At 38.5% G+C, this 19,152-nt stretch overlaps 2 protein-coding genes across 2 annotated transcripts in view; both read right to left on the bottom strand.

The window, feature by feature from the left end:
* Window positions 1–1,693: 1,693 nt before the first annotated feature.
* On the bottom strand, window positions 1,694–10,406 carry LOC125230530 (protein FAM117B-like). The gene is made up of 6 exons (XM_048135712.1): window positions 9,718–10,406; window positions 7,260–7,387; window positions 4,275–4,416; window positions 3,612–3,751; window positions 2,731–2,830; window positions 1,694–1,800 (listed from the first exon to the last, which is right to left on the bottom strand). The coding sequence occupies exons 1-6, from the start codon at window positions 9,929–9,931 to the stop codon at window positions 1,709–1,711; spliced, it is 816 nt and encodes a 271-aa protein (XP_047991669.1). The 5' UTR covers window positions 9,932–10,406; the 3' UTR covers window positions 1,694–1,708.
* A 762-nt stretch (window positions 10,407–11,168) lies between these two features.
* The window catches only part of LOC125230207 (ubiquitin conjugation factor E4 A), a 32,595-nt gene continuing 24,611 nt past the window's right edge, over window positions 11,169–19,152 (bottom strand). Inside the window, exons 12-16 of the mRNA XM_048135291.1 lie at window positions 16,210–16,359; window positions 15,550–15,793; window positions 15,138–15,300; window positions 14,499–14,703; window positions 11,169–13,720 (exon numbers count right to left, since the gene is read on the bottom strand). Of these exons, the coding sequence (XP_047991248.1) occupies window positions 13,570–13,720; window positions 14,499–14,703; window positions 15,138–15,300; window positions 15,550–15,793; window positions 16,210–16,359 (913 nt within the window). The 3' untranslated portion in view covers window positions 11,169–13,569. The remainder of the gene's footprint in view (window positions 13,721–14,498; window positions 14,704–15,137; window positions 15,301–15,549; window positions 15,794–16,209; window positions 16,360–19,152) is intronic.

The following is a 19,152-nucleotide window of genomic DNA, read 5'->3' as shown; positions in this document are numbered from 1 at the left end:
ATTTTCATATGTAGGTTGTTACTTCATAACAACAAATTAATTATGTAGTTATTTTTTAATATGCATAAAATTAAAATTATTTCTGCTTGGTTCTTTAATGTATGACATAAACCCATCCCTTTTCGTGTCAAATTTTAGTCAAATATGAACCGCGAATTCTTAGCTGCCAGTACGTACAGCAAGAAGGTTATTAGCCGAATAAAATCGCTGATTGGTAGTTAGTGACATTATATGCATTTCAGCTACACCTTATCTGTGTGCATTAGTATAAAAGAGATGACTATTGTTTTGTTTACCAGTTTTGATTACAGGGCCTGTAAACGTATTGTCTTGTGTAAATGTAGGCGTAATTGTGTATGTGTGCTAAACGGTGCCAAAAATTTGAACGGTAATGTTCTTAAAAGCGGCTTCCATGTTTATCTTACTTCGTTGATGAAACAGATAATGACGGGTAGTCTATTATGCTCGCGGGACACCATCGCGCCCCTCCTATGCTAGGCTCATAATAATAGTTTCCCTTACCTCATTATTTTACTTGCCCTATCTTACCTTATTTTATTTAATCTACATAACTAACTTACCTACATCAAAGTGAAGTAATTAAAAAGCTTTAGCATGTAACCATTTCAACTCATGTAAGGTAAAGTGGGGGAAGATTGAAGGGTTTTCTTGATGGTTAAGATAGAAAACCGGCCGTAGTGCTTCGTTATACGGAACATATTTCCTCTTACCCCTCAAGAAAAACCCTAAATCTCTCCCCACCGTACCGTATACTTTTTTTTTTGCACAGTTCATAAGATTAACCATAACCTTAATGACTATTAGGTTCCCCCATAAGATCTTTTGAACTAAGCTTTCAATTACTTCACTTTATACTGAATAATACCTTACGGCTCAGCCACGACATTGGTCTAAGTGCGGCAGCGGTGAGCGGCGGCCATACACTGGAGCGAGACACAGCGATGGGACTTTTCATTCGCACGTATGGCTGCCGCTCACCGCTGTCGCGCTTAGACCAATGTCGTGGCTGGGCCGTTAGAGGCTCATAATTTAGATTTAATCTATAATCTGCCTCACAGAAAACTGTGGACTGACTACGCTAAGCAAGACACTAAAGTTTACTACAAAGTCGCTTTTTCCTTGTTAAAGGTTTTCAGCACTTTTTTATGCAAAAAATCATATTTATTCTAGGACAAATCCAAGAACATTACTTCTCTTATAGTTAATTTATTATCTAATTATTGATTGTCTTAAAATAAGCCAAACTATGAACAAATAAATAAACAAATACAAACATAATTATCACAATATCACGAATAGATGATACTTTTGCACTGAATAAAGTATTACTTCTTATTTCAATAATTTTCACATTAACTTTTGGATGTCTTGAATATAATATTAATATGATATAACAAAGTAAAATGGGTTGTTAAAATATTATTCGAAATGTATTTTCGTCTTTGTCTAAGAAGACTTTACTGAGTAACTTACGTTTGTATGTGTGAACTCAATGTGTAGATTGGTCTCAGAGCAACAAGTTACATTGGACAACATTAGTTACACAATACAATCTGTTTTTAGACAATAATTAGAAATCTATAAGGGTTCTAACGATTTTTTCAAGTCTAAACAAAACAACAAAACAAAAGTCATGCTTGGATGAAAGCATTTGTTAAGTGCAGTGTATGCATCATTGCCAGGGTCACTATAAGCTGAGAATCGTGTGTTGACCTGCGGCTAGTAGCTCTGCGGAGCCACTGCTGGAGAGCGATCTGAGAGACCCTCGGGACGGTGGATCTGAACCCACAAGTCATGGTTCACATATCACGTATAAAAAAAACAACAACATCAGATGAAGATGGCGTAACCAAGATTACTAGTGCTCATAGAAAATGGCAATCAAATCTTATTTAGAAATAGTGATATGATTTTTCCTTTGACGTTTGTCGATGTACGATTGACACTATTGTCATCTTGGCTAGACCCCCCTATTTAAGAAATATTATGATAACCATAATTATTAAGAACCACGAAATCCATGTTAGTTCGCCGCAAAATCGTAAATGCGAAGTACCTCTTTACATGAGTACAAATAATAATTGTAAGTATGTTTTTATAATTTTAATAAAAAAATGTGAACACATTTTGCAGCTGACAGTTCTACTAAGATAGTAATATACTGAATATAAATAGTAACAATTGATAAATAAAAGCCTTCGAAATATTTTATTTATCGCCTTTATTGGATCCTCGATCAAGGCAATAATTTGAGAAGAGATACTTGAGAGATAGAAAAAAATACTTGGTGCACAACTGCACATGAGAACTTAGTCAAATAGTCTTAGATTGACGCCAACCGTTTGCAGATCTTAGGGACCGGCCACATCAGAGCGTCGCGTGTCTCGGGCGCGCAACGGACGTCCGCGCCACGCCGCCTCAGTGTAATTCAAAAAACGTCTCCTCAGTACATTTTGTATAGGAAGGACGTAAGACGCGCCGCCAAGCGGCGCGGCGCGCGCCACGCCGCCGCCACGCCACCTGGGGCGCGTCTTACGTCCTTCCTATACAAAATGTACTGAGGAGACGTTTTTTGAATTACATTCAGGTGGCGTGGCGCGGACGTCCGTTGCGCGCCCAAGACACGCAACGCTTAAGTGGGAACGCTGGCTTACGAGGCGTCCTAAACAATAAATAATAGAAAGATTGGAAATTGTGTTTTCATTTTACCTGATGAGTGAGCAGTATGGCATAGGTCGTGCGGTGTTTGGGTGTTGACGGAGCGTCTGAGAAGCTCGGCTAGCGGAGCGCGGTGGCCCTCGGGCGTCACCTGAAATTTAGAGAAGTAATCAGTTTCTTAGGACGAAATAACATACAGGAGCAGTTTAGTTGGATTGTTAACCACACCACTTATCTTGTCACTATGTCGAGTGTTTTCAATCATAACATTGAAGCAGCGAACTGATAGCCGGTGGCCGTCTTAAGTGGACTACTGTTTCACCATGGTGACATTGACAATCGACTGAATGGTAGATTAAGGGCCCATTTAGACGGTACGAGAACTCGCATACGAGTTTTAATACATTGCGGTATTTGATGGCTGTGCAAAATTGTATGTAACCTCAACAGCCAGCAATGTACTTAAAATCGCATCGAGTTCGCACGCCGTCTAAATCAGGCCTTAGTCCTACGATCAGGCTCCCCTTATGTCTCGTAGTGATAACCAATTGTGGTGCTTGCTTGTGTCAAGCCCTACGGTCGGTGTCGCTTGGTCACGTCACAAGTTGGCGCGGCACGAGCTGTCAGAAGATCATCGCTGCTATTACGAGTAGAGCGTGGTGTTGTGAGTTGTCCTAAGCTATGTTCTATTTTCTGTTTTATGTACCCTCACCTGGAATATACCCGGAAAGCGGAAACCATGCCGCCCTAAATCGACATAGCGTCGCTCGGATCAGCAAGAACTCAGGGTGGGAGGAGGAGTGGCCATGGGGTGGGAGGAGGTTACCCTAATTGCTCAAGACCCGAGTAAAAGGAGAAATATGATTCGAGCCCTACACCCAGAGGGTAACAGGATATAAAGAAGAGAAGATGTATTAAAACCTATGTTGTACCTTGTCTTTTAGCCGGTCGAGATGTGGCGTCTGGGTACCGCTGGCCGGGTGAAGGACCAGTCGTTCGATCTCCTGATTCAGACCTTCTACAGATGACCGCGCCGCCCTTAGAGGCACGCCACCGCTACCGAAACGTGACCCTGATGGAAGAAAAACAAATTAAACCTTCCTGATATGTTGAATATTCATTTTATAGATTTCTTTATAGAAAGAGTAAATCTTCTTCATGTGCAAAATGGATCTTTTTAATAGAATTTTTCCATGAGTGTCATTTAATTCTTATATTTGGTTTTTTTTTTAAATCATTCCTACAAGTGGCGCTGAAACTTGATCACATGCTGTGCCTACCTATTTTATTAGGGATACAAGGGTGAGTTTATGCATGTTTGTAATAGGTTTGTTCAGAATGTCTGATGGATTTTCAAATTAACAGATTTTGTTGAAGTCAAAGTATTCTATGGAATGCGATAAGCAAACAAAGATGCGGAGCCAATCTGTTATGCCACTTATGCCATACGATTTTTGCATACAAAACGAGATTCTGCACAATCTACACAAGATGTGACTGATATTACTATGTCATTTTGTATGCGAAAAGTTTAACGGGTTAAAATTCGGTGCATCAGAGTTCGTTCCGAAAGAGCAGTGTGAAAAGGTTCTTACAAAAGCCAGGGCTCATGGAGTGCGCCGAGTCTGAGGTAGCAGGTTTGTGCGGCCGCTGCAGACGGCTGCGCAGGAATCTGTCCAGTTTGTCGTCGTCGGACCCTCTCGAGGACCGCCCTGACGCTCCGCCGCCTTCGTCAGTCTGGAAACAAAATCATTATTCTTGTAACTTTACTGAACATTATAAACTGAAATAGATATCATACACGAAAGAAAAAACGGCTAGGCCCACTGGTGGCCGAGCCGGGAATCGAACCCGTATAACGTCTTTACCACTAGACCACGTAAGCTGAAGACCCGGGTTCGATTCCCGGCTCGGCCACCAGTGGGCCTAGCCGTTTTTTCTTTCGTGTATGATATCTATTTCAGTTTATAATTAACATAGGTAGTGTGACTACTTGAAAAAGAGCAAATCAAAAAATTTGATTTGTTCCCTAGTTGCTAGTTGTTTACTGAACATTGGTAGCCATTTACCAGTTTCACTTTGGCAACCAAGAACTCGCCTGGTAGGCATTCGTGAACGTTTCTCAGATGACGGACAACCCGCTGGGCGGGTTGTTGCCAAACAAGCGGGCGGTTATGGATAACGGGTTCTGACGTAGTGCGGCATTTTTTGTCTGGTAGTGAATGTGTTAATTGAAAAGGTAGGAACGCAGGAAGGCAGGCAGTTCATTATCATGCTCCTTGTGTTATCCCGGCATTTGCCACGGCTCATGGGAGCCTGGGGTCCGCTGTGACAACTAATCCCAAGATTTGGCGTAGGCACTAGTTTTATGAAAGCGGCTGCCATCTGACCTTCCAACCCAAAGGGTAACTAGGCCTTATTGGAATTAGTCCGGTTTCCTTACGAGGTTTTCCTTCACCGAAAAGCGACTGGCAAATGTCAAATGACATTTCGCACATAAGTTCAGAAAAACTCATTGGTACGAGTCGAGGATCGAACCCGCGACCTCTGGATTGAAAGTCGCGCGCTCTTACCGCTAGGCCACCAGCAGCAGAAGGCAGGCAATTATCATTATGAATATGTACAATACATGTGTGCCGTTCTCAATCAAGTGATACCACAATGTTACTTCCCATAACGGTGCTATGACAGGTTATTTGTTTATACACATTTATGTACATGTTTAACCACTTTTATCCTTATGGATCGGTTGCTAAAACTCGAAATTTCCCGGGACCTAAGACCAAGCTGGATCGATTTTCACCCCCGAAAACCCCAACATAACAAACTTCAGCGAAATTGTTAGAGCGGTTTCCGAGATCGCCGGTATATAAAAAATTAATAAGTATACAAGAATTGCTTGTTTAAATGTATAAGATATCATACATACATACAATCACGCCTGTATCCCATAAAGGGGTAGGCAGAGCACATGAACTACTAAGTTTTAGGGCAACTCTTGGCAAAAAGGGGTTGAAAGAAATCCAATTTGTGACATTGCAGCACAGACCAATACAACAAGACGGCCCTTACAGGGCGACTCGCGGTCACCAAGCATACGACAAATCAGGTTTATAAAAGTTTGAACGCGTGCGACACCGATCAGTAGTGCCCAAGTATACGACCCGCTAACAGTGTTCGTGTCCGCTCGGGAAAAATCTTAAATAATCAAATTTGGTTGCAAACAATGGTCTCTTGCAGCATAAAATGGTGTGGCAAGTCTTCTAACACTTCTACATATAAAAAAGATGGAATAACATTCCACAGTTAAGTCAAATTAATTATTTTGTTGAATATTGTTTATTATCCGCGGAGTTCATTTATACTGGTCAATATGGTTGTACTGAGCGGCGCCGAGGCGCGTCCATCCCTTTTTGCCTAGTTAACAATGCGATATGCTATCCCTTTCACGTAAACGACTAGGGATGGGGCCATGTTAGTTTATGTCTGTTGCGGGAACTTCGTACTACCGTTCGTACCATGTGCTACCATTTTATGAAATATAAAAGAAAGCAGATTTGTAATTGTGAATAATTATCTAGAATCTGTAGAGTCTGTAGTGTTATTTAGTTGCAATCAACTAAATAACACTACAACCAACCAACTAACCAACTAAATATTCTAAACTAATCAATATTAGTTTAGAATATTTAGTTGGTTAGTTGGTAATTTAACTTAGTAAACGTAAGTAAAAATGCACAGTTTAGTTATTAGTTACTAGAATGATTTCTATTGAGGTGCTATCACAATCATCATCCTCCTTGCGTTATCCCGGCATCGGCATTCGCCACGGCTCATGGGAGCTTGGGGTCCGCTTTGGAAACTAATCCCAAGATTTGGCGTAGGCACTAGTTTTATGAAAGCGACTGCCATCTGACCTTCCAACCCGAAGGGTAACTAGGCCTTATTATAATTTAATTATAATATTATAATTTGTTGCAAAACAAATTCACCACAGTACTGGTACCGGTACCATTGTCTATAATAGACATGTCCCATTCCCATCCCTACTGCTAATCGTAAAGGCGCGCCATTATTTGAAACGACCAATGGCAGCATCGTGCGCGCCCGCCTCACCCCGCAAGGATTGGTGATTTGCGTCTCGAACAATATCGCTTGCATTAGGCTTCTAGTGGGGTGTTCTGTGCATTGCAGTGACAGGTTGCCAGCTTCTCGCCTATGCCACAATTGTCAGGTATAAGATATAGTTATGTAAAATTAAAAATGGTGATAGATAGATGTTGTTGTTGCATTTTACACATTTCTTGATAATCTTTGAGGTCACCATGCCAAGATAGTGTTTCGTATGTCTATTTCATAATAATCAGAGTTTTTAGCGTCATAATTTGTCGTATCAGGAAAAAGCATTATTACAAACTATCCAGATGTTAGGTTCAGATCTTACCAAACCAAAACTTACCTGATAAGCCAAATAATTACCAAATACATATTTGGCCCATTTCTAGTTAGGCTTTGGAGTCTTTGGACTATAGTTGATTAGCTTTTTAATGGTAACCCAATAGTATCTTTATATAACTTACTTGAGTAGATTTATCAACTTGTAGCTGCCCTGCATGTAGATAGTAATCCCGCGACCACTGGCCTTTATGGTACAGTGTGTCCAATGAAGCTGTGCGTCTGATAACACTCGCGCCAAACCTCCCTTTACCTGCATATGAAATATACTGTAGTAATACTGGAAAACACAGATTGGGTAACTGTGGCAGTGGGCTAGTCCCTTGAACAAGTACTAGAAATCATTTCCTCAGGGCCCATCATATTATTATGTTTTATAAATAAAAAATATTTCCTGACTAGGTTTATTCTAATGTTTTCAGCCAGAAGCACCATTACATCACTTGGCATATTACCAGTTTTAAGGAAATAATAATAAATTACAAAGAATATATTTATAACACCTTAAACTCTTGCTCTAACAATATTACATTAAGGTTACAGCTGAGTTGCAGTGTGATGGTTGAAATAATTAAATTATATAATATAACCATATTTCTTTCTTGTTTGATGCATTGAACTACTATGTACTACGTCACAGTATAATAAAGAGTACTATCGTACAGTATGGCCACTCCCGCTCCCCGCTGAAAGTGCCGCCCACCCCCTGTCGGTTACCTGACAGTTACCGCCTGTCAAAAACGCGAACAGTCGACCTGTCATATCTCACTCATACAAGCATGGTACGCGTTCACCTACACGAGTTTAGAATGTGTGCTAGGAACGCGCCTCTTTCATATATTTGATCGCCAGTGTCCGAGATGTAACTACGTACTAGAAATGACAACTCGAACATATTCTGTGCGCCGACCGGCAGCGGCGGCAGCGCGAGGCGCATGCGCGTGAAGCGAACCGTGTCATAGAGTAAGACTTGACCACCTAGACGCGACACTTTTAGTGTAGACCTTTGTTTTATACTTTGTGTGTGAAATACTAAGTAGTTTACTTTTAGCACTATTATACATTGTGTTAAATTTAATTTCTACTCAGTGAAATAAAAATAAGTAATTGTTTTTTTCATAAATTTTAATTTCCTTTGAATAAAATTAGTTTTGTAAGTTTCTGTCACTCAGAATAATAATCGCGCCATTCACGTTGTTTTACCTCCCTTAAACATCGGTTGCATTAAATACTATTTCAGTTTTGGTGTCACTATTTTTCGTCAATAATGAGAATTATAATTCAGAAATAATTCAAAATCATGCTTATTGTATAATATTATCGACTAAAATTCGTATTAGAACCGTGTAATATTCAAAACTATAAATTGAAATAAATATTTTTATATTATATATTGAAAACAAAATATGATCACAATTATTATACCTTATTACCTACATGTCATGTCCCCGTCCCTTCATTATAATAATTACTTAAATTAAGTTAGATCAAAATAGCCTCTCTACTAACCGATGAAATGTGACACCGACACCGTCACTTTTATTAGATTTTCTCGTATGGCTTCAACAGTATCTTATAGCACAGGAAGGCAACTTTTCATTTTATTTGTGTGAGACAACCTCCTCCCACCACGCGCAGAGACTGACTGAGGCAACATAAGTCCACTGGACTTATGTTCGTAGCGCAAACTTTTTGTTCGCCGTGTCCTCTCTAGTACATTATACCTCAATGGTTTGATGACTATAAAAATCTGTTTTCTAAGAATAAAGTTTTGCATGGAAAAGCATAGAATGATTTTATTTTTAATACATATTAATAAGGATAATTTTCTGTGGGGTATTTGTTACACTATAGCATTTCACACAGAACTTAATTCCACTGGTGATAAAACTAGCAGTTTACAAGAAGAGTATGTATGGCTATAAGAAACTAGGAATGTTACTCAAAGACCAAAGAAACTCTCAGGCAGAGGTGATTGGTAATGCCCATAGCACCCGGAGCCGATTCATAAGAGACCTGTTAACTAAAGAGTTTTGGGCGCATGGTGTCATGTATAATAGTTTATTGAGTGAAACCTCAGTAATTTTTATGCCTACACCTTTGTTATGATGACTCAAATCACACTTGCTACAACCATGTTTTGTATGCAAACTTGTTTGAACTTGTATGAGCCTGTAGTGATCTTGTTTGCCTTTGTGGCCTTTGTATATTTAGAAACTTGATACTTTAATCTTCGAAGAGATTCAAGAACCTAAATCTAATTGAATAACTGTATAATAATGATGTCAACATAGGTTGTACAAAGAAGTATGACCCAAAGCTTGTTGGATGTGGTTTACTCAGTGTTGATCTAAGCTATTATTCCGAAATAATCCTGTCCCATTAGCCAGGAGAAAATAGTAGTATAGTTTCCAATATTTTACTTGGTTTATGTGGACAAATTTACTGGAATATTTTACATGGATAAATACACAACTTGGAATATTATTCTGTACTACAATTTGATACCTTGATGTTTAAATTTTCGTGGGATAGGGCCCAGTAAAATAATAAGAATGTAGAAGAAGCGTTTTAAGTACAAACCTTTATAGTTAACCGCGCCAGGGCTGCGCTGGCCCGAGAGGGCGTGATCCGGCGATATCCGCCGCCACACGTTGGTGGGCGACAGCGTCGGGCTGTTGGCGGTGCTCTTCTTCAATCCGCCGCCCTTCATCACCGACGACACCGGCAACGTCGCCCGCATTGGACCCTGCTTTCCCACGGGACAGTCCGATTTGTTCCGCACCCGCCCCGACATTGTTGTCGGCCCTTATAACCCTCTTTTCACCAAACGATCGCACTCTGACACTTCACATAAACAACCAAGGTTGCTCTTTGACGCCGCTCGGCTTCTTTGTCGAATGTCGAGGAATCTCATAGGCCTCAATATACGATCCTTTCTTGTACGAGTACCCGTTTATTATGCAACGTTATATCATACATTTCGTACAAAACTAAGAGCAACCATCGTATAACGGTCGTACTAAATGTTCACCTAGCTCCCGAGAAATAAAAACAGAGTTACAAAGCACACAAGTCACATTTTTTCTGAACTACAATGGATGAATGAAGCTGACAGATGACACCGCGCCATTATTTTTGTTTCTTGCAATAAATGTTTTAAGATAAGAAATATCACTAACACATTTGGAACTTTACACTTAAAAATAATTTTAAAAATATATTTGAACAATAAACAATCACGAATAATTAAACAATTTACAAATATTCGTTGGCATTGCAATTAACAGCTGATTACTCCGCCATGTCAAGTTGCTTTGTCTTTGGTAACCATTCATTCATTCATTTTTCCTCCATCCACCATCCAACCCACATCCAACCTCCAATCCATAGATATTGTTTACGTTTCTTCAGCAAATGAACAAAAATCCAACAATAATCTACAAAATTTTTGAAAAATACAATCAGGACAATAATTTTTATTTATATTATTCTCTAATTTATATTTTTACAGTAACTTCTATTCACCCAATAAAAATGATTCATTATTTAAGGGCTGTACACATTGTAAAAATAACAAGAGAGGAACCAAAAAGTGCACTGAGAAAACCATGAAGTAGCCAAATGCAATACTGTGGCCACACCTTATGTACGCAAAAAGCATTTTTGGCCATCATTAGGTCAAAAGAGAATGCAGATTATCTAAGCGAGAAACGTTGTAATGAACTACTTTCTAATGGTTAACTTTTAGTTCGTTGGGGTAGGTCGTATGTCGTTCTTGTATTTCGAGTAAGAATGTCATGCGTGTCTCGATAAGAAATTTTGTGGCGAAAGAAACAATTTTGACGGAATTTCAGCATGATGTCAGCAATGCCTTTTGTCTTTTCAGGAGTTATTAGAACTGATAAAGGGTTTCCTCACATATATCGCTGTTTAGTTCGACCGGCTTACAGCTTCTTCCTATTGGCAATTGCCGATTATGCTGCGATAGATGTTGAGAGAGGACACTAAAAAGGTGTAATAAAAATGCTGAATATGTTTTCTGTTTTATTGACATGACATTCATCAGATGCTGTGCCGCATTCCCAATTTGCTTGAAACATAAAATGCAAACAAATGAACACAAGGCATAAATTCAGAGATTTCAGAGTAGGTTCCTACGTTATACTTATCGCTCAATACTGCTAGTGGCGTCTGCCTTGCGGCTATGGTACACATAAGTTATTTGGCAGTTGATATCCAAATGACAATTTGGCAAATTCATATACATAATTATTATTAATGGCACGTGTAGAACATGCATTGCTTTTATGAAGTTCTACAAAGTATTTCGCATGTTAGGTTTAATAAGTGCTACCGTTTTTGTGTTATCAACTACCTTAGAAGTAGGTCCAGAGCTAAAGATCTCATAATTAAACGCTCTTTTAAATATACATTTTAGTGCCTCGTGATCGTAGTACCAAACGACAATTCAAAATACAATACGTGCTTAACGCGCACACAAAAATGTCACCTTAGTTGTTATTAACCAGCGATTGTTTAAAAAGGGGGTCAGTGGACGAATCGTAGGCATTTAAATCAATAAATACAATAGTAAATATATAATTATCACTTAAATAAATATTCAGTGCATTTTAATTTTGAATAATTAAGGAGTTATCAATACCTAAGTAATTTATAATAAATATATTTTAAACGAAAAATACATTCTGATTTACAAATAAATTTAACAACCTATATTACTATAGCTATCACAAAATAGTTCACTAAATAAAATTGCACCATTCTCGTCGTTATAATTTTGTTACATTCACTTGAGTGAATGGAAAATCATATAGGGGAATGTTGGCCGAACACAGTCATTTTATAAGAACAAGTGTTTTGACATGTAAACATCACATTTTTTACAACTAACGTTCAGAAAAAATGCTCATTTAGACGGCTCGCGAGCTCGCAGGCGATTTTAGTGACACTGGACTATCGAGGTTACATACAATTCAGCACACTAAATCAAACACCGCAATATAATGACACCGTGTAAATGGGTCCTTACTTATGGCTGTTTCTGGGTGCTCATGGCAGTTTTAGCCACAGACATATACCTAAATCAGGACGATTGCTCTACACGGTCCGTTTTAATTTATATCCTAACACAGCACAAAATGTATTATTATTACCCTTGTGACGTTGTCAATGTCACTTTAACCTTTCTTTGGTACGCTGTAAATGCGACGTCTATTTAGCTATATGTCTGTCATTTTAGTCAAGCGCATTAGGTCACAATGTATGACAGCATTCCAAAAGATAATTTTATTACTTTTCTACAACACTGAACGTACACATTGCTCGCTGAATGCTCTTAAGGCTTCTAAAACCTAAAATCGTACATAGTGTGATATCCACAGAACGATTCTGAAAGGTTTGGTAGCATTTAATTATGTACAGTGTTCTGTAGTTTCTGTACACATTACGATGAACTAGTTTTCTAATGCAATGCAAGATTATTATGCAAAGGGAATCGGCGATCGGTGGATATCCGGCTATGGACATTGGGACGCCGTCACAAATTTACCCTTATACGCTGTACTTGAGGACGGGTGTGAAGAAAATCCTACACACAACCAACTTACAAGTATAAAACTTATTTTATAACTTATGCTAAGTTCAAATGACCGCGTGGCTAACTATAGCGCGCTTTGCGTGTCTAAAAAGTTGTCTGTGCCACCGTCAACACTGACAAAAAGAGTTGATAAATAGTGAAAATCGATGGTATAATCCAGACATGTTTACCCAATAAAATGTTATTCTAATAAACTTACTGCATTCTTTACAGGCTTTCCAATTTCATGGTCCGTCCAGATATGGCGATTTTTTAAATATAATATAAGATTACGTGTAATAGTGTCAATGTTGAGCCGCGGTCCCGGGTTCGAATCCCGGTAAGGGCATTTATTTGTGTGATGAGCACAGATATTTGTTCCTGAGGCATGGACGTTTTTTATGTATATAAGTATGTTTTTATCTATATAAGTGTGTATATATCGTCGCCTAGTACCCATAGTAGATACAAGCTTTGCTTAGTTTGGGGCTAGGTTGATCTGTGTAAGGTGTCCCCCAATATTTACTATTATATCATTAATGTGTCAAAGGTACTGCAAGCCCCTTTGTGTTTGAGCTAGAATCTTGCACGAGTTTTACATGTAATATTCGGAGTGTCGTTCAATATACACGCAGTACGCAGAATTTGTATTATACACTCTATAAAATTCGCGAAATCTGGACGCACCTTAAAACTCCTACCGTTCTCAGTTACGATTTTTCCGACTTTACACAAAAATGAGTAAGTTCTCAAGAACGGTACAACACTAAACACTAACTATGACAATACTAGCGCGTAGTATGTCGACTAACATGTAACATACAAAATTGTAAAATTTATGTGTCGCTGGTCCGGGGTTGAGCAATTTTCTGCCTCTGTTCGGCGATCCATGCGTGGATTTTCTCTTTTAGTTCGACGTTGGACTTCACTTGATCCATGGATAGCGGCGATCGGTTGAAGGGATCCGACTGGTCACTTAGCAAGTGTCTGAAATGAAACATATTAGAAGGTAATTTGGGTACTTATGAAATTACTTAAATGCGGTGTGGTCCTTGTAGTTCCCGCATCGGTATGAGCACAGGCGAGAAGTAATGATTTAAAGTAAAGTTCAGTTGCATCCATTTTAATACACACCACAGTGTTGTCATGTCATCGAGAATGTCTTCGTCGCGCTGCCCCTGTTTAACTAACACTGACTCTGCTCAGGTAGCGTTGCTACACTGATTCTAGAAGAGGTCCATGAACTATCTGTTCTTTGCATGGGCAATATGGCCATAAAAATCTAAGTATTTTGGTGTGCAAGGACGGCAGGGTCACGTCACGGGGTCGAGCATGAGCTCTGTTCGGCTAGGGCAGCTAACACGATACTAAGTGTATACTATCTGTCGACAGTGACCCAGTTCATCGCGCTTCTTTTGTTCAAATTATTCTAGAACAGTGCTTGGCAGATCGCCTCGTCTCATTGCCAGTGGTCGGAACTATGGGAGTAAAACATTAACAAAACCTTAGAGCTGACATAAATTTAAAACAAAACCAAGATTATTATTTTCAGATCAGAATTAAATTTGATTATATACCTGAATCCAAGATTTCTAATACATTACTACAAAGATATTAATATTTTCATGGCTGTAAGTACTCTAAACTGTCCACTTAGCAAGTTTTGTTAAAGTTTTACTCCCATAGTTGCGATCACTGCTCATTGCTGATGGGCAAGCGCCGGCGGGTAGATTAGCTATAATAGTGTCATTTTAGAATGTCTCACCTGGCGATGGTGGTGCGGTCTATAGTAGTACGCGAGGACGGCAGTGTCACAGGATCGAGCATGAGCGTGCTCATGATAGGATCGAGGAATTCCTCGGGCGCGTTGGCTAGGATCTCTTCGTCGCGCTGTCTCTGTTCCGCTAGAGCGGCTACACGTTGGGCCACTTCTTGCAGGGATCCGATTAGGGAACCGCCGCCAATACGGACTGTAATGCAGAAAAATATCAATTTAATTATTAGCATAATTTGTAGTTTAACTTTTCGTATGGAACGTGGATCCACGTTAGTAGATATTGAATTCTAATTAATTTTAATTAGAGTTCAATACCTACGAACGTGGATCCACGTTCCGGCACACGAGAGGTTAAAACTTAAAAGATCTCTCTGAAATAAAATGTGAAGGTCATTGGTGATTCCCTTGAACATGTTAATGCAGTTAAAATATTAAGCGCCAAAAAAGCAAGGCTGCATCACTTGCAACATGTGGTCAATCCTCAATTTCTTCTGATATCCCCTGTAGTAGAGTATGGAACACAACACTGACCTAGGACAGCCTCGGCTAGTGTTTTCTCATCTGTTGCCCCACGTACAGATGTCAGCACTGCTGTAGTAGAGTATAGATATAGAACACAACACTGACCTAGGACAGCCTCGGCTAGTGTGAACAGCTGAGGCGAGTAGGAGCGGCCGTCGTCAGACACGGCGGCGCAGAACCGCTCGTTGCTGCCCAGCTCCACGTACATGCGACAAATGTCCAGTACTGTTGAGGCGGGGTCGAACTCGAACTCTTTCATGTCTTTCACCTGCAAACAACAGTTTAGTTGTTAAAATTAAAGAATACATGTCAAAATACTATAACGAAGTGCTTAAAGTGGGACGACGCACGAGGATGCAGATTGTATCCCATCCTAGGATGTCGTAGCGAGCCAGCATGGCTATGTAGGACAAGTGCTAAAACTTGAGTACTTTACAGTTCGTAGGTCAAAGATGACAGACAAAAACTATAAGCATCTATCATTGCCTTTAACAAATACAGTCCAAGAGCAACGTACCTTTAAATTCTTCTTATTAGGCCCAACCAAATGTAGCAGGAAATAATTGAGCATCGACGCGATGCGCTCGACCAGCGTAGGATGGCAGAACACGTACGGAGCATGTGCCGTCAACCGCACGAGCGTGCGGATAGTGTCCCGCCCCAGGATATTGTCGAAGCGAGCTAGCATCCCGATGTGGGATAGGTTCCCGAGGTTCTGCTCGCGCTCTTGTGCGGATAGGTTGGTCCAGGCGCCTGATTCCCTGTAAAAAATATTAAAAATGGAAATTTTTGACACCGAGAAACACATATTTCCTTAGGTAGAGCCGAATTGTAAATAAAAAGTTAAGTTGACGGCTATTTTATAATATAAACGTCAGAATTTCGTAGAAGTTTGATGTTTAAAACAACATATGCACCATTGGGACAGTCAAAAACACTGTCAAGTTATCTTGGAATTAATTTATAACCGAAAGTTTTTAACAAATAAGCATTAATTACAGTTAGTGCAGAATTATCATAGTTTTATTAGACGACGCGCGAACTCGCATGCGATTTTAGATACATTGCTGGTTACATCCAATCCTGCCGGCCGAATAAAACGCCGCAATGTAGTGAAAGTCGCATGCGAGATCTCGTACCGTCTAAATCATCCCTTAAGATGGTTGTGTTTGCTTACTGTGCAGTTTGCATGGTCCGGATCTGCGCCATGTTGCCAAGCGCCTCGTCGAGCAAGTAGATGGCGTCGTTGATGAGCAGGTTCACGAACCGCAGGAATATGGGCGGGTGAACAGCCTCCATGTTGGCTTCAGCTTCTTTGGCAAGGCGACTGTGGGACAATATGCACATGTTGGATTTGCCATTATAATGTTTAATAATTGTAACATTTTAAGGTACGTTTCTCTCAAACATTTAAATTTATGGCAATAATGTCGGTAGACAAAGAAACCGGGTCGGTCTGGCAAGTTTACCTGGACTGGTTATAAAAGGGACTGCTCGTCGGCGAGCAGTCACTTTTAGTTCTACCAGCGCCACGAACAGAGATAAGTACCTTAATCTGATTATATAATAATAATAATTGTCTGAATTAGTTTATGAAATTATTTGAAGTACCTTAATCTGATTATTTAATAAATACCTGAATTAATTTATAAATTTATTCAATGAAAATTGTCTGAATTAATTTATGAAATGGATTAATGAAAATGTAATTAAAAAGTTAATGTTTTAGTGTTTCGTTATAAACAACTCTACAACCCTGTTTATGTCTGATTATTTAATAATAATTACCCGTATTTAACTATGAAAATTAATTAATGAAAACTACCTGAATAAATTGATGAAACTGACTAATGAAATTGTAATTAAAAATAAGCATATTTTACTATTTCATTATACGTAACTTAATAGTAACCATGTTTATGATTTTACTCCCTTGTTGAATATTTGATGTGTTTCTAACGAGTAAATATATAATTGGTATTTGGTGTCATTGATTTATAACCAACGCAGTTTTATTATGTCCCATATTTGCCAATTGAATTACATATTTAAATTTATCCCAAAAACAAATTTAATTAGGATCGCTTAAATGGAGAATACAAATAAATGTTTACAATTATTTTATCATAATATTAGTCACTTCAGGTCATATGACATTTGGGTAAAGCTAATTTGTTCTTTGGAAGTTAGTTATTTCATCATATTAGTAGTCACTACAGGTCATATGACATTTGAGTAAAGCTAATTTGTTCCTTGGAAGTTAGTTACCTTTCTTGAAGTAAAAAAGTTGATTATTATTTTAGACAAAAGGCTGCATATTATACCCCTTTAACATACTCGGTCGCATAATTGAATTGATATGATCTCTCATACAAGCATAAAATAAAAACGTTTCATTATATAACCAAAATGCTAAATTCAGAAGTGGGATACGTTTTACCTAGCCATCTTTTAACACTGTGAATTATTTCAGAGATAACGGATTGAAATCTGCTGACCAACTTTCATACCACCATTCGGAGTGAAGTTTCTTCGGGCTGCCGATACCACAACATTGTGCTTCCTACATTTGGTCCTACTAACAGCGATGATGGGGCTGCACGGCCGACGCATGGTGCACCGATTTCGGGACCTTCTGAAAACCTGAATGGACTGGCGTTGTTATGATCATTAAAGTCGGTAAGGCCCTGAGGGCTCTGCATTATCATGTAAAAAATCTTGCTTTGAAGAATAGTTATTTGTTATACAAGGGGGCAAAGTTGTATTTTAACGCCGAGTGTGGAATTGAAGAACGAGCAAGTGAAAGGATTCTATAGTTGAACCACGAGCGAGGCGAGTGGTTCGAGAATAGAATCCTGAACTTGCGAGTTTTTTAACACACGAGAAGTAAAATACATTTGCACCCGAGTGTAACACAAAACTTTTCCTCTCACTATAGCGAGGAAACTACAACGCATAAAATGCGTTTATCACCGCTTCCAGTAGTTCCACAGGTGGTAAATCATCTTTATTACTACCTTCACCTACTCTTATCAATTTCAAAGCAGTTAATTTGACTTTATTCAAGGTCAAATTACTTTACCCACTAGTGGATAAAATGCGTTTTTACCCGCTGGTATTAAAGGACAAAACACGTGTTTCCGAGCTAGTGAGGGGAAAATATTTTTGTACCCACTGTGTTTTAAACTGATTTTGTTTACTTATTACGGAACTGCAGTTAATCGAGCTAGTTATTGAAAGAGCTAGTGTTATGATTATGACATCTTGAATAAATAAATTACCTCTTATTAGATCATGTTTTTTAAAAGAAAAACAGTTAAATCCTGAAGAAAGGGTATAAAAGTCAGAACTGAACAATACAGGTTTAGAACAATACTGGTTTAGTTTCTTCCTTTGGGAATAAATTATATTTTGTTAATGACATAATTCGGTAAACAAGTTCTTGTTGTAAAGATTTTATTACGACACTACTGATCCGGAGTGATCCTATAACTGCAAAACAATATTTCGATTTTCGTATTGATATAGGTTCTAAATCTCTGTATTGACCAACGTTTATTTTATTTTCCAAAAAATATTTTTAGCTATTTCTCTTGAGAAACACTAATTTGAAAATCACTAATTTTTTTTTTTGTTTATGTATTTAGCAAAGTGGCAGTTTTCACTTAATAAATAAAAATTTGATACTAATAAGTGACTCAAGATCGATGTTTTCAAGCAAATATGTACGTTTCAAAAATCGTTTTTATTTTTTTTTTTTATACTCGCTTTTCAATTGTCCAATATTTGTTTTCGCTTACATTTTATAATGATTTTTCTCCACTTTGACCAGAATGAGACCTAAGTGGATTGCCATTATAATAAGATACAAAAAAATTGGCAATCGATATGTGATTTACTTTAGGTGGTTTCGTTGTTTATTTAACTATACTATACCAAAAACAAACAAATTAGTAAGTAATTAAACCTGCCTACCTACAAAAATGTCAAATTTAAAAGTAGTATATTAGTGTTTTCTTCAGATAGTGGCATGGCTTCAAAGTGAAAGTTATTGGTTTATTTAAATACAGTAGTTTAGTTACATACTTACCTACATCATAAAAAAAATAGACACAAAACT

This window comes from Leguminivora glycinivorella, chromosome 10 (assembly GCF_023078275.1).
Source record: "Leguminivora glycinivorella isolate SPB_JAAS2020 chromosome 10, LegGlyc_1.1, whole genome shotgun sequence".
NCBI lineage: Eukaryota > Metazoa > Arthropoda > Insecta > Lepidoptera > Tortricidae > Leguminivora > Leguminivora glycinivorella.
The sequence above is the reverse complement of the archived record's forward strand: the minus strand, read 5'-3'. Positions and strand labels throughout refer to the sequence as shown.

Excerpts from the sequence above, each read along its gene's own strand:
- LOC125230530 (XM_048135712.1), bottom strand. The coding sequence starts at position 9,931 with ATGTCGGGGCGGGTGCGGAACAAATCGGACTGTCCCGTGGGAAAGCAG. Across the intron at positions 3,752-4,274 it reads CTCCATGAGCCCTGGCTTTT|GGTCACGTTTCGGTAGCGGT; the intron begins GTAAGAACCTTT and ends TTCTTCCATCAG. Across the intron at positions 1,801-2,730 it reads CCATACTGCTCACTCATCAG|ATCCACCGTCCCGAGGGTCT; the intron begins GTAAAATGAAAA and ends TTGTGGGTTCAG.